This window comes from Camelus bactrianus, chromosome 5 (assembly GCF_048773025.1).
Source record: "Camelus bactrianus isolate YW-2024 breed Bactrian camel chromosome 5, ASM4877302v1, whole genome shotgun sequence".
NCBI classification, from domain to species: Eukaryota; Metazoa; Chordata; class Mammalia; order Artiodactyla; family Camelidae; genus Camelus; species Camelus bactrianus.
This window is the reverse complement of record NC_133543.1, coordinates 88216612-88237782: the sequence shown is the minus strand read 5'-3', so window position 1 is coordinate 88237782 and position 21171 is coordinate 88216612. Positions and strand designations below refer to the sequence as shown.

The 21171-nt window shown below is 57.5% G+C and overlaps 2 protein-coding genes across 6 annotated transcripts; both read right to left on the bottom strand.

Annotated features, from left to right (window-relative positions):
• Positions 1–2510: 2510 nt before the first annotated feature.
• CTDSP1 (CTD small phosphatase 1) lies at positions 2511–7009 on the bottom strand. Of its 3 annotated transcripts, none has more exons than XM_074364294.1 (7): positions 6735–7000; positions 5219–5367; positions 4653–4757; positions 4482–4538; positions 3742–3834; positions 3428–3613; positions 2511–2875 (listed from the first exon to the last, which is right to left on the bottom strand). In XM_074364294.1, exons 1-7 carry the CDS (start codon positions 6799–6801, stop codon positions 2747–2749), a joined length of 786 nt encoding a protein of 261 aa, XP_074220395.1. In that variant the 5' UTR covers positions 6802–7000; the 3' UTR covers positions 2511–2746. The 3 variants fall into 3 exon arrangements, with proteins under 3 accessions (XP_074220395.1, XP_074220396.1, XP_074220397.1); XM_074364295.1 differs by having other exon boundaries at positions 4653–4754; positions 6735–6996; XM_074364296.1 differs by lacking the exon at positions 4653–4757 and having other exon boundaries at positions 6735–7009.
• A 3186-nt stretch (positions 7010–10195) lies between these two features.
• On the bottom strand, positions 10196–20714 carry SLC11A1 (solute carrier family 11 member 1). Of its 3 annotated transcripts, XM_010948766.3 has the most exons (15): positions 20571–20592; positions 19904–20037; positions 18984–19106; positions 18555–18674; positions 17356–17462; positions 16844–16914; positions 16421–16488; positions 16076–16231; positions 15294–15452; positions 13818–13907; positions 13567–13686; positions 12999–13148; positions 12470–12543; positions 11899–12052; positions 10203–11761 (listed from the first exon to the last, which is right to left on the bottom strand). In XM_010948766.3, the coding sequence occupies exons 1-15, from the start codon at positions 20575–20577 to the stop codon at positions 11648–11650; spliced, it is 1647 nt and encodes a 548-aa protein (XP_010947068.1). In that variant the 5' UTR covers positions 20578–20592; the 3' UTR covers positions 10203–11647. The 3 variants fall into 3 exon arrangements, with proteins under 3 accessions (XP_045367989.1, XP_010947068.1, XP_045367990.1); XM_045512033.2 differs by lacking the exon at positions 11899–12052 and having other exon boundaries at positions 10196–11761; positions 20571–20714; XM_045512034.2 differs by lacking the exons at positions 18555–18674; positions 18984–19106 and having other exon boundaries at positions 20571–20714.
• Positions 20715–21171: the final 457 nt, after the last annotated feature.

The following is a 21171-nucleotide window of genomic DNA, read 5'->3' as shown; positions in this document are numbered from 1 at the left end:
CTACCAGGGAAAAGTAGTGGGGAGGGGGAGGGGGGGTAGAATCACACACACTGCAGATCCACTCAGAGTCTTGGGGGGCAGATCAGCATCGGGGACACCAGGAGGCAGCCTTGAGGCTGGATTCATAAGGTACAGGGATGAGGGGATGGGAGGGATAGGGGACGTGGAGCTGGGGTGACAGGGATCAGTCTTTAGGAGGGGCAGATCTCCCTTCTCCGCGGTGTGTTTATTAGGGGGAGCCAGAAGCTGCTCACCGCAGGAGGGGTGAAGGAAGCTGGCCCTCATCTTTCCCTCCCCCGGGGGTGGAGGAGGGGGAAAAGTGTGTGCGCCCAGGGTGCGGGCTGGGGAGGCCCGGTTCTGGGGAGCCCAGGCGACTGAGAGGACAGAGAGGCCTCTAGCGGCCACCGTGGGAAGCAGGGGAGGGAGGTCGGGCCAGGAGGGCACTTCCTGCCAGGGCCTGGGGCTGCCCAGTTTTGCAAAGGAAGTGCTGCCAGGGTCGGCGGGGCGGGGGCAGGAAGTGGGCCGGAGGCTCGTGCAAGGGCGCGGCCGGCGGACAGTGAGAGGCCGCTGTCTGGGCGGGCGGGGGTAGGCGGTGCAGAGGTGAACTAGACCGAGGCCGCGTCCCCACCCATCCTCCCCGGAACCCCTGAAGCCTCAGCTTGCTGGCCGGCCCAGACACAAAGCAGCCCGCGACGCCTTGGCGGTCCGGGACAGCCTTGTCCAAAGTTCTTCCGTTAAGAGCTGAACTTGACTTCCCCCTCACTCGCCCCGCTCCGCACCTCCACCCTCCGGGGCCTCCCGAGCGCCCCAGCCTCTCCGGGGCGGAGACCACGCCCCTCCCGTCTCCAAATACCTTCCAGGGGCCTCTCCTAGGGACGCCTGGCTTTGAGCTAATATTACTGAGTCCTCCCTGTGCAGGGATTTAATCAATTCTGCAAAGAGAGCCTGTCTCCATTTTGCAGATCAGATAACTGAGGCTAAGAGCGGTAAAAGAATTTAAATAGTAAAGCCGGATGCACTCAGATCCATCCAAAGCTGTGCTGTTAAACTTGAACTTTCACAATTGAAGCCCCAGGGGAGTTAGGGCAGCCCCTCACTCCACAACGATCCCCGAATGGTTTGCTGAAGGAGGGTATGTGGTTTCATGGAACTCCTCGCACTTCAACACCACCCTCAAATAATCACAGAGTCAGGATAAAGGGGGGGTCTGGCTTTCTCTTTAGTTATCACACTGTGGGGCTCTCCGTAACAGAGAAGGCACTTAAATGGGAGGGTCACCCGATTCAGACCAACCTTGTCCTCCCTCACACCCCCAGCTCTCCTGGAGGAAGGGGCAATGGCATCTCTACTTGACATCCCCCTTGGCACTGGTACGTGGGTCCCCTTAACCTTTAGGCCCTGGGGAGAGCCCAAGGCCTTAACCTCCAGACTCTACATTTGGGGGAGGGGTTCCAGATAAAGGAGTCAGAGCTGGAAGGCAGATGTCCTGGGAGCTAACCCCCAGCCAGCAGGGGGCAAGGCAGAGGATTGCAGGGGTGGGTTGGCACAGGGGAGGGGGACAGCTTGGTCAGGCTTCCTGGAGACCCCCAAACCCCACAAGAAGGGTCCACCTCCTACAGATCCCCTAAAGGCACCGGTGAAGTATGGGGTGGGTCAGAGAGGCACCAGTCAGGTGGTGTAGAGACTCCCACACACCTATGCTGGAGGGCCTCGCATAGCACTGGGCACAGAGAAGGTGCTCAAGAAATGTTTTTTTAAATGAATGAATGAACGGAGCAAAGAGGGTGTGAGGGACAGAGGACAGGGCCTGGGGCCCCTTGGCCCAGCCTGTTTCATTCAGAAAATAGAAGTTTAAAAAATGTAAAAATCCTTTCCCTCCCTCCCCACAATTAATGGGCCCAGGAAAGAGGTGTGGGAGGGGTGTCTCTACCACAACCCTTCCCTCTCCCCTTCCCCTAAAAATCTATATACACATATACATATTTATATGGCACCGCAAAGGGATCCTGCCTCTGCCCCCATGCTGGGAGCTGGGGGCCGAACCCCAGGGCCTCGGGACAGTCAAAGTGGACGTGAGCGGTTGGAGCTCAGGTGATGTGGGAAGCAGCCTTCAGGTACTGACAAGCCCAGAGAAGCTTGATGCTGGGGCCCTACTCCCTTCATAAGTAGTAACAGATCTTCTCCCTTCTTGCCCTCCTAGGCAGATTGGTGGGGGGCTGTATCAGTCCCAAGAAAGGAGGTGAAGAGACTGGGTCCTCCCCCACCAGCCTAGATTGCAGCAACCTGAAGGTTGTTCCAAGCAGTAGCTGACCCGGATTGTGGCCCTGGGAAAACCAGGCAGGGAAGAGGGCACTATGCAAGGCACTTGGTGTCCACTGTTCCCAGGCTGGGGGGCTAAGGCGTGGGGCAGCAAGACCCCTGCCCCTCCCCCAGGCAGAACCGTAAGGGGCCAAGGGGCCCAATTTGGCAGCAGAGAAACATGGCGGTGCAGAGAGAAAGAGAGAGAGAAAGGGGGAGCAGCACGCAGGGCCCCACAGGTCCCCCAGGAAGGAGGAGGTCGTAAGGCACTGACACAGGGACCCAGGGGCTTATTGCCCTCGGTGCAGCCTGCTGCCCCGCTTCACAGCCTGGCCAGGCTGGTGGGGGGACCCCCACTTCCCTATGGCGCTGAGTTTTCTTAAGGAAGAGTCCATGTGTGAGGGGTGCGGGTATGGTCAGGGGCAGGTCCTGGCCCCATGGCGCCTCACTAGCTGCCGGGCCGAGGCTGCCTGAGCACTGAGTACACGTCATCCACGCGGCTGAGCTGCTCGAAGAAAGGCAGGAGGTCGTGGAGCTCCGTGTCACTCATGTTGTCAAACCACGAGGCCACGGGTACCTGGACAGATGGGTGTAAAGGTCGTTAGGAGGGTAGGCAGCCTTGGGCACAGAATGACCAGACCAGCCCTGAGCACCCACTTCTTGGTAGATCACCTCCTGGAAGCCCTTTACCCACAGTTTTCAAACATTTTGACAGCAGTAAGTTGCAGTTACACAAATGACAGAACAAAAGTTTTACGGAACAAGACTTAACCTTACTGTGTGCAAAGCACTCGAACTTTTCTATTCTATTTCATTAAAAAAAAAAAACCCAACTAGGATCCAGTAAATTATTTCAGTGATCCACTGTCAGCTCACAACTGGCAGGATGAAAAATGGAAACTGCCCAGTGCCCAGTAGGGACCCGCGCCCATGGCAGGCGCCCTATAGATGCAGGCAGAACAGGCTGAGTGATTAATAAGGGACAAGAGGCAGCGGTGGGTGGATAAGGTGAGTGGGAAGCAGGCCACTGAGGAGAGGAAAGGAGGAGAGAAGGGAGGGCACTAGACCCCAGACACTGCCTGGGCAGCTCGGGAGTGGGACCCCTATCCCCATCCTGCCCGACACTCACGGCGTTATCTGGATGGAAGACGTAGGAGGCGGGTGAGTTGTCTAGGATGAGCACCCGCCGAAGGTCTCGGCCCAGCCGGCTCAGGTCTTTCACGTAGTTCCCCCGGTGGAAGACGCATGACTCACGAAACAGCCGCGCCCGGAAGGCCCCCCACTTGTCCAGCAGGTCAGCTACTGGGTCTGCGTACTAAGGGGCAGGAGGTGGGTCATCTGGGGCCGCGGGTGACCCAGAGGTCACTGCCCAGAGGTCGCACACTGGAGGCAGACAGGAAGCAGAGTTGCCCCAGGAGTCCTTCAGAGGGTGGGGGCGCTCACCTTGGCAAGGCTGGCGGTGAACAGCACGCATTCAAAGAGCTCTCCCATCCGCTGCAGGAATTCATCGACGTGGGGCCGCTTCAGCACATAGACCTGGGGGATGGGCCAGTGAGGGGACTGGTGGCCCACAGACTGGGGTGGGGTGGGGTGGGGAGGGGTGAGAGGGCTGGGGGCTGGGAGGGAGCGGGAAGAGGAGGCAGAGGAGCACAGGAGGGAGGCTGGTCCCAGGGCCTGTGGGCTCCACTTGGCCAGCCACCCCAACCACCCATAGGGAAAACACCCACCCTCCCAGAAGAGGATCGAATGAACCTCTGACTCCTGGTTTCCCTACCTCAGAGGGAATCACTAATTCCCAGTCCCTTCCTCCACCATGGCCTCAGCCAGATGTAGGGGCCTGGAGACAGCCCCCTCACCCCAAGGCTGCAGGGCACCGGCCCCCGAGCCAAGTAATGGAGAACAGGCTGGACAGCACACAACCTATCCTGAATTACTTGAACTGGGTCCCGGGCAGGGTGGGGCGAGGGGGTGCCGAGGAGGAACCCCACTCCCTGCAGGCCTTGGAGTCAGGCCAAGTCCCTGAGGGTCTGTGTGACCTTGGGCAAGTCTCACACCCTCTCTGGGTTTCTGACATGCCACATCTATCAGAGTCTAATCTGGGGCTCTCAGGATTGGTGGGAGGAGCCTGGGGTCTGGAAGGTAGATGCCAAGCCTGTCACCTCCCCCCATACCTGGCCCCTCACCTGGTGAACCACCCCATCAATCTCCACAGGGATGATGAAGTCGGCATTGTTCACTGGCTGTGGGAGGAAAAGAGCTGCTGGAGCTGGGGGCAGGCCCGCAGAGACCGCCCTCCCAGGCCAGGGCAGGCTCCCTCAGAGACCCGGGGCTGAGGGCTGCTGGGCAGGGCCCACCTTGAAGGAGCTGTGCACCAGGGTCTCATCCAGGTCGATGACCACGCAGATCTTGTCCGAGTCCTGGGCCTTGGCCTCGGGGAGCAGGTACTGGACTGGGGTCTGCTGTGGGGATGGGTGGGGCTGGCTGCGGGCACCTCTCTCAAGTCCCAGTCATTTCTCCTCCAGAGGTCCTCCCTCCCCCAGCCCTCTACCTGGTGAGCCACAGGGACAGTGGGGAGAGACCACCCCTTCCCAGCCTTGCCCCTGCCAATTCTAGAGGCTGGGGCAGGCCGCTTGGCTCTCTGGGCCTCACTTCCCCACCTGGGAAACCAAGGAAGAGAACAGCTTCTGCCTTTGAAGGGGGAATCCAGAATTCCCTTTGCTGAGGGGCCCCCTTTGAACAGCAGTGTTGCAGCAGGCAGGCTGGAAGGGCATGGGGGGGAGGTGGAGGGCTTGGTGGTAGTGGGTGGGGGGCTCCACCGTTCTTCCAGGGCCTGAGAGTGGGTCATGAAGAGTCCCTTCCCTTAAACTCCCTGAGGGCTTAGCCCAGGTGCTCCTGTAGTCCCCACCTGGCCACCACGCACCTTGGGGACGGCACCGTTCTCCTCCACGAGCAGGGGAGCCCCACTGTGGGTAGGCAGGGCCTCCCCATCTTCCCGGCAGACACAGCAGAAAAGGGAGTGGAAGATGCCCCGGTTCCGGGGCTTCTGAGAAGCCGCTGACTTCTGGTCACCTGAAGCAGGGAGGCTAAGGTGGGGGTGTGCACGCTGATTGGCGTGCAGAGGTGTACAACGTGCCCAGGTGCGAACTCCTGGGCCGAGGGGGTCTGGCCGTGCCCTTCCATTGAGGGAGACACACTAGGGTGGCAAACTAACATCCTGGCTCCAGGCCATCCCTCAGCTCCCCACAAGTTCTTCTAGTGTGGGTACAAAGTTACCCAAGTTAGGGAGTGGGCTGGCTGAAGGCGGGGACTGAGGGTGCTTTCTCTACCTAAAAGACCCCATCACTGCTGGGAGACAAGCCCACTGGGGGCACCTGCTGACACCTATTGTACCTGAGCAGCCCCTGCTTAGTTGGGCCCCTGCCAAAGAGGGCTGGGGCCTGGGCCCACTCCTGCCTCCAACCTCTCTGCCTCCAGAGGTCCAAAGTCCTCTCTGAGGCTGGGCCCAGAGGTAGGGAGTTGGGGGCCTGCGGCCAGTGTCCCTCGGCCATCTGCTGGCCCCACTTCCTCAGCCCCTGCCCGGACTTCCAGTCTAGAGCCCAGCTGATTGACTAACCCATCCTCCAACTGCCCTTCCACCCGGCAGAGCGAGGCCCAGGCCAGAGGTGGGCAGACCTGGAGAGACTAGCCGCTGAAGTCGACACTGGGACAGGGAGGGTCAAACCCCCACCCCAGACCCGTAAGCCCAGAGCGGCCCGACCAAGGCGGGCGGCTTCCCGGGTCCATGCTTGTGTGCACAGGCCAGGCGACCACGGGCCCGCAGCCAGGGCGCCGAGTGCCCGGTCCGACGCACGGATCTTCCCGCGGGCGCGGTGTACACCCTTAGAGGGGTTGCCCATTTCGGTGCCTCTGAGAAGCTCCGCACCTCCAAGCGGGACGTGGAAGTTTGTGGGGAGTGTGGCTGTGTTGGCGGGAGATCTTTCCAACCCTCCCCAGCCCGCTGTCACCTCTGCACCCCCTCCCGCGACCCGACCAGACCGCGGCCCAGAGGGGGCGGAGTCTCAGTTGGTGGCCTGAAGGCGCCCTCTTCAACCCCCCCAACTCCCAGCCCTATTGGCGCCAATGGGGGCGGGGAGGGGGGCGACTCTTGGGCAACGCGCACAGCCTATCCAGGAGACCCAGAGCGCGCCCCCGTCTACACCTGCCTCAGTTTCCCCACCTTCAGCAGACAGGAGCGCCCAAAAGGCGCCAGGCCCCGCCCCGCGTCTCTGAGACTCTGGGAGTTCAAACTCTCACCCCGCTCCCCTCCGGTTGAAAGCTTCGGGCCCCGCCGAGGCGGGAGCCCGGGGTGGCGGCGGCGGCTACCCCGGGGAGGGTCCCGGCCCCCTCCTCTCTCCCACGGGGCCGCGGCTGCAGCCCACTCCGCTCGGCCCCTGTACCTTTGCCCCGTAGCGGGCTCCGCGCTTCCTCCTTGCTGATCTGAGTAATGACGGCCGAGCTGTCCATGGGGCCGGGCGCGCTCCGCTCCGGCCGGACTCTGGCCCGGGCGCCCGGCCTCCCCCCCGGCTCGGGCCGGAATCGGGGCGCGGGGGGGAGGGGAGGGGTGGGAGGGAGGGATCCCCGCGAGCTTTGGAGGGGAGGGGAGCCAGGTTCTAAGGGGGAGGGGGAGGGAGGGGGCGCGGAGGAAACTTTGTTACAACATGGAGTTTCCTCCCCGCGAGGCGGATGCAAACATGGAACCCGGGCGCTGTTTCAAGGCTCCCCCTTAAAAGGGCAACGGCTTCGGCGTGACCTGGACTCGGCCGGGGCTTTCATCACTTCGGGGGCCGGCGCGGCTCGGCTGGCTGGGAGGCGGGCCCGGCCGAGTTCCTGCCGCGCTCCAGGGGGCGTCGCCTCCCTTCCTGCTGCCTGCCCGCTGGACCAAGCCTCTGCGGCTGCGTGGCAGGACCAGCACCCAGCCCACGGAGCTCGCCGGCTGGAGGCCAGGGCCTACCCAACCCCACCCGCTCGGAGCGCCTACGCCCCGGAGTACGCGAGGGTGGCGCGGCTCCACCTCTGCACATTCCGAAGGTTGGGGACTAGCTGCTTCTCGGTTTTCTCATCTAGGAAATGGAGATAACATTATCTGGTCTGTAAAATGGATCCTCTCCCCGATGGTCACATGAACCATCCGCAGTGAGTGAAGTCGTGAGCATGCAAAGGTTCTTTGCTACCTCCAAACGGCTGTGCAGATCCACACAACTACGCTCTTAAATGAAGTGTGACTGTCACCGCCCACCTCTGTCTCGGACCCCTTCGCCTAAACCTGGAGCTGAGGGTTGCGAAAATTAAACTGCCTGCCCCGGGATGCCCCTTGCTGACCTCTCCCAACCGCCCCACCTGGCTCCCCATACGTCCACTTCCCTTGCCCATTCCAGCCACCTGGCTTTCCCGCCAGGGGACAGGGGCCTCCACAACTCAGGGCCTTCGTACATGCTGTTCCCCTGCCTGGAAAGCGCTTCCTCCCCCTTCGCATAGCCAAATCCCACCAACATGGAAGAAATAACACTCCAAGAAGCCTTTCTAGACCCCGTCCTCTAGCTCCCCAAGCCCGCTACCCTGTGACTATTCGGGAGGGAGGATGAGGTGGCGCGTGCCAATCTCTGCCGGTTCAGTGCCCGACCATGGGGACCACAACTGTTTGGAGGACCTTAAACACCGTTCCACCTGGGTATTTGTAGACACACCCGCGGGCCCGAAGCCAGCATTTCCACGCGGATTCTTCACGAGGGAAACTCTCGTGTTGTGCGCGGTAACGTCTGCAGGTGGGACTTTTTAATTTTTCCCTGTTATGAAATTCCTTCCATTTGTCGTTACTATTTTGTGCTCACTCTTAAAAAATATTAATAACGCCAAGCCTTGACAAACACGCCTCAGCATTTCCTTCCCCTGCAGGCCGCGGGGCGGGGCGGGGCGGGCGCGTCCTGTCCCGTCTGGCCGCTGGGTGCGAGCGCGGCGCACGTCCACCAGCCCCGGAGGAGGCGGGAGCCAGAGGGGGAGAGGTCCGGCGCCGAGAGCGGGGAGGAGATGGGGGGGGGCGGTCTGTGAAACCCGCCCCCTCACCGCTGGACCCCACGACCCCCCTCCTGCTCTACGCCTCCTGCACGGCTGCCATCATTGCATCACAGTAATCGTCAACGTGTAGCGAGCGCTTAGTCTGGGTTCCGCTCCGCTGTGCCCCCTCATCTCATTTACTCCTCAGAAAGAGCTCTTCCTTAACCCATTTTACAGACAAGGAAACTGAGCTCCGGTAAATCAAACGAGTTGACCAACTCTCCAACAGGGGTAGAGGCGGGATTCCGGCTGCCAAGCGGAGCCCCTTTCCCTTCGGTCCGGCTCCGGGGTGGGGCCTCGGCTTTATCTCTGGATGCTCAGCGGGCGCTGACCCCAAAAGGAAATGTGCCACGGAGGACTGAGTGAACAACTGGCCTCGCCCCTAGCCTGAGCAACGCGGCTTGCCTTCCTCTCCTTCCGTTTCTCTCCCTGTGAAGGCTGGAACCTGGCGGGCTGTCCCCTTAAGGGTCAGAGGAGCTGACTCGGGGATAGGGCACTGGCGACCGCTGCCCACCTCCACTTGCCATTCCCTTCACGTCGCTCCCTTAACACACACACACATACACACGCATTCATCGTCCCCTCCGCGCCTTGACTAGTGCGCGCCTCCTCCCCTGGAGACCTTCCCTCCTCCATGCCACAGTGCACCTTCTGCCAGGATGGGGTGGATGCGGAATTAGTCAGGACAACTGTGCAGGACAACTATGGGAGTCTGTGGGACACAGTTGCTAATGGAAGCGTTCTGTAGGGTTGGGCGGGTTCTTTGGGTTTCCTCGGGAAGAGGGTGAGCCCACACCCTATTGTTGTTCCTCTACCCTCTCTACCACAGCAGCAGGGGGTCTCTGTACCTGCACAATTTACTTTTATCTGTTTCATCAGTTAGCACCCCAGGAGAAATAAAGTCATGTGGGCTGTGAATTGAGAAACATCAGGACTTGGCCAGGTTCTGTCTGGTAACCATGGGCAAGTGTCTTCTCTCCAGCACCTCATCTTCCCCATCTGGTTGGTCAAAGTCTAACCCAGGCAAGTGGGAAGGGGGGCTGCAGAGCTGAAAGGCAGAATGCCCTCCTCCCAGCTTCCAAGGCTCAGCATGGTGCACCTTCTGCCAGGGTGGTGTGGCTGCAGAGTCAATCAGGATGCCCGGTGCGGTGCAGGGTCTGGGGGTCTGTGGAGACGAAGTTGCTGGTGAAAGCTTTTGGGGAGAGTCAAGATGTCAGGCCACTCCCAGCCTGAGGGGTTGATGAAGCCTCTGGTTTGATCTGAGCCTGGGGAAAGCACTTTGAGTGGTCCCTTGCCGGGAAATAACTCACTGTAGCCTGAATTAAATCACGAACCCCTTACCCAGGCCCAGGGCAGCCTCTTTGGTCTCTTACCCTCTTCACGTTCCCTTCCCCCCAAGTTCTAAGTTCCAAGCTTGACCATGCATATGATCAGCCTGCCCATTATTCCTGCCCCCACCCCGCCCTGTTCCCCAGGATCTAAGAACTCCCAACAAGGTTGAATGTTTCTAGGTTTTGCACACACAGACCGGCCCCCAACCCCCAACTCCTGGCATGCTCATCTACCCCTTGACTGCTCACCCTCTTCCAATTTTTCAAAATTTTGTCCAGGAGTTACCTACTCTGGACCTTGCCCCTCACTCTTTGCAGGTCGTTCCCTTATCGCACTGTTTAGTGATTTTATTGTCCTTTACTTAGTTCTCCCACCCTTCCCACCCCCACAGGAGTGTGAGCTTCTAGAGAATAGACATCTTTAATTCAGGATTTTGTCGCCTTCTCCCACGTCTAGCACAGGGCGGGCACCCAACTAATGCCTACAGAATTGATCGAAGGGGTGGGCAGGGGGTACAGCTGGGGGCATCTCTGGGAGAGAGTTCTGGGAGATGCCTTTCTCTGCTACTTGGCCCCCATTCATCCCCTTTCAGTTCGCATGGACCCTCATCTTCTCTAGGGCCAGGCCCTGAGAAGGAGATTGGGCGGCCTTCTACCCGTTGCTCTACACCGTTGCTCGAGTGGGCCAGACCTGTCCCATCCCGTCCCTCCCTGAGGGCCCCACTCGCTTCGTTGCCCTTTTAAGAAAGAGGAAATTCTTCTCATAAACAAGCGCTTCAACCGGAGCGCGGAACCCAGCTCCGTGCCCTGCCGCATAACCGGGAAATCGCGGGTGCTTCTAAACACAGCGCCCACTCCAGGCTCAACCCAAGGGAAAGGGCTGGGGGCCAGTCCTCGCCGCCCGCCACAGCTCAGGGGCTGGGGTCCGAGGAAGAGGTTGGAGCAGAGACTTGGGGGAGCCTAGAAACAGCCCAGGGAGCGTCTATAAAGTGCAGTCCTTTCACGGAGCGAAGGGGCACCGGGCCGCTCCCAGCGGCGAAGGGGGTTCCCCGCCCACAGAGCTCACCGCCACCCACCCCCTTCCCGCCTGGGCGGATTCCGAGGCCCCAGGGCCCGAGGCCCGAGCGACAGCCTCCTCCTCTTTGGAGGCGGGGAGTACCGGCGCTCGGGACGGTCCCTGCCCCTAGGGGGAGCTGGAAATCAGCGTTTAGGGAGCGTTAACTTCGCGGCGTGGGAGTCCTGGCTGTCTGGTCCCCTGGAGAGATAGCAAATGAATTGGACCTCGGAGGCAGGCACTCTTGGGTTCCTTATGACCTGGCCCCTGAAGGGAGGAAGACACCGCGCCTCCGTTTTACTGCCTGGAGAATGGGTTTCGGGTGGAACAGAGAGGCGGAGGCCACTCCAGCGAGAGTAGGAGCTAGGCAGACATTCGATGAGGGGGAGTCGTCTTGATGGCTCAGGGATTTTGTGCTTTCCCGGTTTCCGTTCCCTTGCTCTTTTGGATAGGAAGTGAATTAGCATTTATTTAACATTCATCAGACTATTTTAAGTACCAGTTTGGAGCCTGTGTCCCACCCCCAGCTGGGTCGGTCTGTCAGGCCACTTCTATAGGTGCTCAATAAAAACTTCTGGAATTTCTTCTTCTTTTTTTAGTCTCAAGTGCCAGACTCTGTGTTAAAGTGCTTTATATCCGTTGCAAGGTTGGTGTTGTCCTCATGTTACAGACCAGGACACTGAGATCTGGAGGTTAATTACTTATCCAAGCTAGGAGACAGCAGGTCTCTATGGAACCCAGGTTGATCTGCTTCCAAAACTACGCCTCCCCCATCTTGCTGCCTCCACACGTCTCCCCCTCCACCTCCACCCTCCAAAACAGCAAGCCAGTCTGCTCCACTCATTCCACTCCTGGCCAGGCCTTGGAAAGAAGCTCATTCAGAGGTCTTCCCCTTTCCCTGATCCTCTTCAGGAAGCCCATACAGAAAGTGTTGGTGGGAACTGTGAGCCAGAAGAGTGGCTCCATGGGCGATGAGACACGTCCAGACCTGGGGGAGGGGCGACTATGAGTAGGGGAAAGGACAAGACCTTTGGGGAAGCCCCAGTACATCCCCCTGAGCCTTCCATCTGTTGCCTCCTTTCCATGCCTCCCCCATCCCCAAGGCACCCGCTGACCCAACAGTACCAGGTAGGTGGTAAGGCCCAGGTAAACTGCAGCCAGCAGTGCTACGAGGATGAAGTAGGCAGGGTGGGGAAGGCTGGGCAGGTAGCTGACCACGAAGTAAAGGTTGATGGCACAGAGCAGCACCATAATGGAGGAAGTGATGGCCTTGCTCACCCTTGGGGACAGGATAGAGACTCAGGACTGGCTGCATCTCCTCCAGTTCCCACAGCCAGCCTGGAGCTAAGGTAGGAGGCAGACACACAAAGCCGGCTTCCGTGGGCTATGGGGCCTGGAGCAGACCCCTGGCCGATTTCTGCCTCCTGGAATTTCCAGGCACCACACTGGCAGGATTTGGCAAGAGGAGAGTCTGGGGTGAGGGTGAGGAGATCAGGCTCTAGAAACAGCCCTGCTCCAGGATTCCAGTCCTGGCTTCTCCACTTGCGAGCTGTGTGACCCTGGGCAAGTTCCTTCACTTCTCTGATCTCATCTGGATAATGAGAACAATGGGAATTCCTACCTCTCCTGAGGTTGTGAGGATCAAATGTGGTAATTTCAGTCTTGCGCCAGCCTTGGGCCGTTGGGGCATACTCACCGGCCACTGGCAAACTCCTGCATGAGGGCTGGCATGCTGGTGAACGTGAGGATGGGCAGCACAGCGAAAGGAAGCTGAGGAGAAGCGGGAGAAGGGGCTAAGGGACCCTGCCCTCGGAATACGTTGAGGAGAGGAGGAGCAGGCCACGGCTCCAGTCACCCTCTGCCTGGCTGTGCACCCTTAGGAAAGTCCCCTAACGGCTCTGAGCCTCAGTTTCTCCACCTCTGTGCCTTCCAAGGTTGTGGGACTCCAAAGCAGGAGAAAGCGTTTGGGGACTCTGGGCCAGGGCTGCCTGAGTTGTTTGTATCCCAGCTCTGCCACTTGGCACTTAACTGCATGTATCAGTTTTCCCATCAGCAAAATGGGGATAATGGTGGTTCCTACTCCTTGGGGTGGCTGTGGAAAGTACAGGAGCTTTGCAGGTAAGATGTGTTTAGAATAGTGCCTGGGGTGAGGGGGTTCATTTGGGGGATTGCTGTGGTTCCTGTTTGGCTCCTCAGGGGGAGGGGTGGCGGGCCCGCTGGCTCACCAGCAAGCTCTGCAGCACGTTGAGCAGGTCGTTGAGGCCTGACAGGTCCCTCACGTCCCTGAAGATGGCCACCAGCACGGTGGGCAGGATGGCGCAGGAGCGAGTAAGCAGGACCCGGGCAAAGCGTGACCACCGCAGCTTCAGGAAGCCCTGGGGTGTGGTGGGTACCTTAGTGGCGGTGTGCAGGACTGGGGGTTCCAGGGGAGGGGCCCTCAGTCCTCCCTCAGCCCATGTCACGCCTGGGGAGACCCTCTGTTTTTTCCATCTTTGAAATGGGGGCAGCTCTGTCCATAGTTGGCGGTGAGGGGATAGATGGGGAGAAATTAGGGGGTGTTCCTCTCCCACAGCTGATTGCTGAAAATCAGTTTTGAGGAAAAGGCTCTTATTAGTCCTGGGTCTGCAGCCTTGGGTCAGTCGCCTCACCTCCCTGAATCTCAGTTTTCTCATCTGTAAATTGGGGCTTATCATGGAACCCGCTGGGCTGCCGTAAGAATCAAGGAGGTCGGTGTCCAAGTCCCCAGGAGTGTGCCTGTTGTCGTTGGACCCCTGTCCACCCCTGCCCGCCCACCTCCATCACAAACTGTCCCGCGTAGGTGCCGGTCATGGTGGAGCTCTGTCCAGCGGCCAGAAGACCCACCGCCCAGATGTAGAGCGCTGCAGGGCCGAAGAGGCAACCGAGGATCACGCCCTGGAGGGAGGGATGTGGTCAGACCCAGGGACTCGCCCCTTCTCTCAAGGTTCCGCCCCTGAGGTGGGCGTGGCAAGGAGCCCCGCGGGATCCAGTATTTCCAAGCCCACCCCTGCTGCGCTCACGCTTACTCCTTGGTATATGTCCACCGCCACTGTAAGGTTGTTCATGGGGAAGATCTTGGCATAGTCATGGAGGCTGCTGTTGGCACAGATGTTGTACTGCGGACACCAGGCCGTAGGAGGGAAATGGAAGCGCACACTTAGTCCTGGAAAATCAGACCTTCAGGCCTTGACAGGGGTCTGAAACTGGTGGCCCGCGGGCTGAATCCAGCCAGATATATTTTGTTTGTCTAACAAAGATTTTTTTTTCTTTAATGTGAATTTGTCGATAACATTCAAAATTGAGAAGAATTAACATGAGAACCCACCTTCCAGCTTCTCTTGGATTTGCAAGAGCAGGCATTACCACAAACAATTGGCTGGCAGTGACTCAAGCTACCCCACAGTCCCTTCTTCCTTACCTGAGACCCACTTCCCACAGCCCTGCGACTGGGCTGGTCACGAAGACAAAGTTTTGCCATTCCTATTTAGACCTCTCTCCTTGTGCTAAGGAGCAGAGACCCAGGGAGGAGTGTGACTTCATAAGGTTACACAGCAAGGCAATGGCATCTCCCATGTCCCCAGAGGCCTGACCAGTCTGTCCCCACCCCCACCTCCACTCCCCAGCAATCGGTAAGCGCCCAACACTGGCTAGCAATTGTTAGAGCCTCAGGACAGAGACCCACTCAGAAATCGAGACAGGTGCAGGTCCCAAATCCCAGAGTGCCTGAGAGGAGCTGGCCAGCTCCTTCTCCTTCATATTCAGCTCAAATGTCACCCCCTACAAGAGGCCTCTCCTGACCACCTGGGCTAATGTAGTAGCCCCTCCATCACCACACCCCCGATTATGTTTCATCACCCACTTTACTTCCTTCACAACACAGTTCATATTTTCCTTTTTGTACTGATTGGTTGATTTGTTTCCTGTTTGCTCACGCCTCCAAATTTAATCTGCAGGTGGGCAAGGTCTTTGTATCGTTGATTGCTGTATCCCCAGGGTCTAAGACACTGGCTGCTACATAACAAATGCTCAGTAAATATTTGTCAGATGACTGACAGTTTATCTACTAATGATGAAGATTATCAGGAGAGACTCAAGAGAAGAAATTGACTGCCTGCATATTCCCAACCCCATGCTCATGCTTAGGCAGGCACCTCCTCCCAGCACGCCCTCCCTGCAGTTTGCTGGGCAAATCCTGCCCATCCTTCAAGGTGCAGTCGGAATTCTGGGTCCTCCAAGATTCAGCTACTCCTCCCAACCACCTCTGCTGGACGCCTGTGCCTTGCAGCCCCTGATGTGGGGAATGACCCTCTACAAGCCTGTGAGGTGGGGGAGCTGTGTCTCCCCAGTGGGATGAGAAAGGGGCTCCCAGTCAGAAGCCAGGGTCACAGATTCCCTCTCCTACCAGTGCCTGGAGTGCAGGACAGAGACTCAAAGGGCTTCGCTGCATTGCTTGGCATTCCCAGCAAAGCCTGCAAGGCATGTGTGTATGTGGTGTGCCTCACCGCAGCCTGGTTGGTTTGCTGGTAGAAGGCTTGCCCAAAGACAGCCACAACAAAGAGGTTGATGAAGAAGGAGACAGACAGGGCAATGGTGGCTTCGATCAGGAAGTACATATTGGCTTCTCGGATGTCTGCCCGATGGGTCCGATCTACCTCTCGAGACTGTGAAGGTCAAAAGAGAGGGAAGCACCAAGTCCCTCAGAGTTGCCCAAACATTCTTTACCCTCACACATCTACCTATGTTCCCCCAAACCCCAGTTCTTTCTAAAATCCCCTATATGGCAGTCTGTGATAGGCCTTTGTTTCTGCCTCAGGGCCTTTACACTTGCTAGTCCCTCTGCTTAGAATATTTTCTCCCCTGATCTTTCTTCCTGTCCTTCATGTTTCAAAGGTCACTGCCTTAGAAAGGCCTTTCCTGACTACCTTTTCTAAAGGACCATCTCCCTTCAGTCATTCTCTATCATACTCCTCTGTTTAGTTTCCTTCAGAGCACCTTTCACAATAATTCTTTCCTTGTTTACTTGTCTGTCTCCCCTGCTGGAATGCATGCTCTAAGAAGGCAGAGGGCTTCTTAGTCCTCACTACCCGCCGCCCGGCCTTCCCAGTTATCACTGACTCCCAGCTACCGCTCACAGATGCTCTATTATTATATATTGGATAAAGAATGATTCACTCCCCACCTAAAATGACGAAGGAAGGCAGGAGCCAAGGGGGCGGGGATCCAGCCTTGGAGACGGGCCAGCGTGGCTCTAAGGGAGGGGGCCTCTCTCCTCCAGTCGGCTCACCTTGACCAGGGCCGAGTGCAGGTAGATGTTGTGGGGCATGATGATGGCGCCAACGATGCCCACGGCCTGCAGCAGCTCGGGCCGGCCGCAACCAGGGCACGAAGGCAGGAACAGGCCCCGAAGAACTGCTACCTGATCAGGTCTCGCCACCACGTACTGCAGAGAGGAACCTCATCAGGCCCCGCCCCGTCCCTGAGCAGCCATTCTCGCCCTCCACCCCGTCCTGGCCGCCAGGGGGCGTGACTAAGGTCTGCTAACCCCGCCCCTCAGGCTCTTCAGCGGGCAGAGTGGGTAGCCCCTTGACGTTTGTGCAGGGAGGTTGGTGTTTGGGCTCTGGCTTCCCACCTCATAGCCGAAGGTCAAGGCCATAATGGTAATAAGGAATCCAAAAAAGGCTTCCAGCTTCCGCAACCCTAGGAAGAGAGCAAAGGGACAGAACCCATAAAACCAAAAAACAAAACGAAACAAAATCAAAATTGTAACATAAGCAACTATTAATGGCTGATATCTTGAGCAATTTATTCTGGGCACTGTGCCAAGGGCTTAACATACATTACCTCAGTGGATCCTCACCACAGCCCTGTGAAGCCTGTACTATTATTATCTCCATATTATAGTTGAAGAAACAGAAGTCTAACTTGCTCACGGCCATACAGAGTGAGGCTGCTCAGAGTCCTTCTCCCAGTACAGCTGAGCATCAGTTGGCTCCTACGTTCATTTGCCAGTCCCTTGTCCCCAAGTCCCCTATGAGAATGAGAGGAAACCCACCATAGTTATCGAGGAAGAGGAAGAAGAAAGTGTCCACGATGGTGATGAGGACGCCACCCCAGAGTGGGATTCTGAAACCAGAATGGCCTGGCTCAGCCCAGCCTGGTCCACGAGTCTGGATTGCCCACCCCCAGGGCTAAAGACTGTTGAATCTGGTATTTTGGGAGCAGGCATTCAAGTGGCTCCAGACAGCTAAGGGAGAGGGGAGTGGGAGAGTTCTGGAGACAGGGACACGGCACATACACGCTAGGAAGGGCCAAGCTGCGTGGGGGAACAGCATGGCAGTGAGCTCGAGGCTGTGGCCCTAAAGGCTGCATGGTGACTGACGTCTGTTTGACTTGAGACACACTTTACATATCTGGGTCTCCATTTCCCCAACTGGCAAATTGGGCAATAGCTCTGAGTCAGAGGGGACTGCAGGATGAAGTGGATGCAGGGAAATAGAAGGCCCAGGGAGAAAGAAGCAGCTGTTTCCAGCCCTGGACAGAAGAGCTGGGGCCCCTGCTGAGTACCGTCCAGCTGAGAGCAGACTGAATGCAATCGCTGTGCCGATGACTTCCTGCATGTCCGAGCCCACGATGGCTACCTCGATGGTCAGCCAGAGGAGGGTGCGGGGCACCTAGTGGGTAGAGGTAACCCTTCATCAAGGCTAGGCCAGGTACTTGTCTCTTGTCTTGGCCCTACACTCACCTTGCTATACCCGGTTCTATATCGCTGGGCTGGAAGCCTGCAAACTACATATACAAGACAGCTTTGCCAGCCGGCTTCCAATTAGGTTTCATGGTGTAAAATTAATCAACAGAAACCTCAATTAAATTGAGTTGGGAGACCAGAACCGGAAGCTTCCATGCCTTGTGAAAATAGCGGAGCCCAACAAGAAGAAGAAAGACTGCTCTTCTTTCCTGGCAAGGACTCAGCCACTGAAGCACTGTGAACTCTTTATTAACTTTCACCCTCTCCCACTTCCCTTTCCCCTCCATAAAAGTGTTCTTCCGTTATCGTGCGGAGACCTTGTTACAGGCCCCCTAATTCTCTGCTCATCCTGAATAAACCCATCTTTGCTGGAGAAATATCTGGCAGTCTATTTGTTTTAGGTCAATGGTAGGAAATAGTTCAGGGAAACTAAAAGGCAGGGAGAGTGTTTTTACCCCTGCTTCTGGAGGTGTTTCTGACAGTGGCACCAGCAGAATGTCTGGGCTCCAGCAGCACTGGCAGCTATTTGGGCAGTGGCAGCAATATTTCTAGAAACTTGGCAGCAACTTATGGCCCTTGGGCTCCCACCCAGCAGCTTACTGACCTCTGGGTAACACCTCTTTCCCTGGTTTCTCCAGCCCTTTCAACACCTTTGGGACTACATCCCTGCATTAGGTACCTTTGAAATCTCTAGTGCTATAATTTGTTTGCCTGCCTGGATACTGACAATAGCCAAGTCCCCAGTGTCCACCCCAGCCAGTGCTTATCTCGAGCCAATGCCCACCTGTTTTTCACCTTGGGCAAGTCCCTCCCCCAGGTTTCAATTTCCCCTTCTGCAAAATGAGCAAGATATCTCTAACGTCCCTCTCAAACTGTGTTCTAGTAGTTTGAGCCTCAGTCTTACCTATCAAATGGACTTGTGATGCCCCATTTGAGATGATGTATTTATTTGATCTTGGAAGATTTAAATGGCTGTCTGAGCCCACGGATGCTTCCTGGCCAGGCGCACGAAGCTCACCTTAGGGTAGTAGAGATGGCAGACCTCGCCCAAGTCCTTGCCTGTCACCACACCCAGCCGGGCAGCAAGTCGCTGGCAGAGCAAGCCCAACACCGTGGCCCACAACAGTACCCAGAGCAGCTGTGAGAAGCCAGGGAGAGGCCTTCAGCCAGTGGGGCCAGTCTCTGATAACCCCCAAGCTGCTGGTACCTTCTAACCAGGGACACTCCCCAGGGAGAGAGTGGGGGAGATGAAGCTAGAAGACTACCAGCCCTACACCCCACACTCGGGCAGGGCTGCCCAGGGGACCCTTTTTTGGCCGATTTGAACTTAACACCTTCTCCCAGGAACATCACTCATGCAGTCCACTCCGGGGAACTGCAGCAAGCTGGGGGTCTCCACCCACTTAGCCTGGTCAAACCCCTCCCCACAGTGCCCAGGCTCAATCACTTTGAATCCAGCCACAGCGCCAGCCTGAAGATCTGACTCAATGTTTCCTGGGTCCAGGAAAGCGATGCTCATGAGGAAGCCGGGCCCCGTGAAGGCCCACAGCTTCCGCAGGCTGAACACACCCTGTGGGGAAGAGCAGATTCAGGGGTCCTGGGTGCAGGTGTCGGGGCAGCTAGCCTTGGCCAGCCCCCAGCCAAGACCCCCTGGACTCATCCACCCAGGCTGGCTAGCTCTGCCCTCCATTCTCCATTCCTGAAGGTGCCACCCCAGTGGGTAGTGGAGCACATGGGAGGAACTCAGGATTTGCTGAGTCACAGCAGTCAGCTCTCTGGATGGGTTTGCTTCTGTGGTCTACACCACGCCGGCCCTGACTCGGCAGATCCTCAGAGCCGGAAGGGCAGCTTTTCTGGGTCAGGCCTCCCTGGTCCAGCTCCTCCCTCTCTGGCCCCTTCTCAGACCACAGGAGAGAGCCCACAAAGCCTAGGGTCTCCCTACCCCCATTCCAGGGCTTCCCTGGCAGCCTGGGCATCAGCTAAAGAGTCTAGAAATGCAGGGTGGCGGGGTCCTAGAAGCCAGCCTGCAGGCTCTGCTGCTCCTGATGCCCTTGCTGGGTCCTCTTCTTAAATGTTACAACAAATCCTCGAGGCACCGACCTGAATTCACTCCAGGTCCCTTTCCCTTCCTAGGAAAGCTGAGATTCATCCAGAAAGCCACTTGATAATTTTTAGACAAATATTAAGCACTCCAGCCAAGCACTGGGGACTGAAGCAGGAAGGTAGCAGTTACCGCTGTCCGTCACTGCTGCTCAGAGCTGAAAGGGACTTGCCATGGTCTTCAGGAGACTACCTTCCCCCAGCCTATGAGATCCTATATGATCCTGTCCATCCTGAAAGCCCCCAGGAAGTTTCCAGCATTCCCACCGGTTTGGCGTCCGGGATAGGGATCTTCTCATTCAGGTTGGTCCCTCCGGGAGGTGCTTGCTGTGGCCCCAGGCTGGGCGGGCTGGAGATGGAGCCATAGTTGGGCCTACTCAGCCTTTGGGGGCTTGTGTCACCTGCGAGGGGTCCCATAAGCCTTGGTGAGTGACCTGCCTCTTTCTGGCCCAGGGTTAAAGCCATCTGTCCTCCTCCCTCACCTCCTCCTGGCAAAGTGGAGAAACCCTTGACTCCCATTGTGGGTCCATCACACCTCCACCCCTGGCCCAAACATTCCAGAAGACGTGTGAGAAGCAGAGTCTCCAGAATTACTCTCCTTCCACGTGAGTGCAGGGATTCCCAAATCTGGATCTCTCTTGCTACAGAGAATGCGGAGAGGAACACCAGCAATGAGGAGGTCAAACTGACACCAGCATGAATGCCTCTTGGCCTCACCTCTGCCTCCTCTAGCAGCCAAGGAAGCTCCAGGGGCTCCAAATCCACAGAGATGAGGCAAGGGGATGCTCTGCCTTTGGGAGCATGAAGAGCTCAACCAAGGCTGGGTCTCGAATTTTGGTTGAGACCAGGACTCCCATGGGGAACAGGGACTTCCTTTGCTACTGCCACCCACCCACCACCCATTCAGGCTGTGTCCCTGGAGGGGGCTACTCACCTGTCATGAGGACCACAGACTCAGGTGCTTTCTGAGTGAGTGGTGTGCTGGGAGGTTGGTTCTTCAGACTATGTGGCCTCTCTGGGTGCTGGTGAGTGAGCGCGTCCACACCCTTTTACCCATCCTCAGCGGAGCTCAGCTGTCCTCACACACACAGGGAGTTGTGAAACACTTTCCAAAGGCAGAAGTGGGCAGCTCTGGCGGAAGGCTCTGCTGGGCCACAGTCTGGACTTTCGTTTCCCTCCAAACCTGAGCTTCACAACACTTCTGGCTCCCTTCCAGGGCACCCTGAACTCTATGCCTCCCAGCTTAGTTCTGATCGGAGGCTTCCTGACACTTGGGGATTCATGTATAGATCATAGGACTGCCACCCCCCACCCCCGACCCCTTCTCCTTTTCAATCTTGGGTCCTACGGCCACTGGTTGGCCTAATGGGAGAGAGGGAGTTCTAATGGCCTAGGTAGGTCACAGTTTCCTGTTGAGTGCCTCAGAGGAAAAGACTTTCTAGGACCTGCCACAGGGGACATGCATTGAAGATGCAGGTCAAGGAGATCCTCAGAACAAAAGGGCATTGGAATTCTGGTCCTGGTTCTGCCACTGA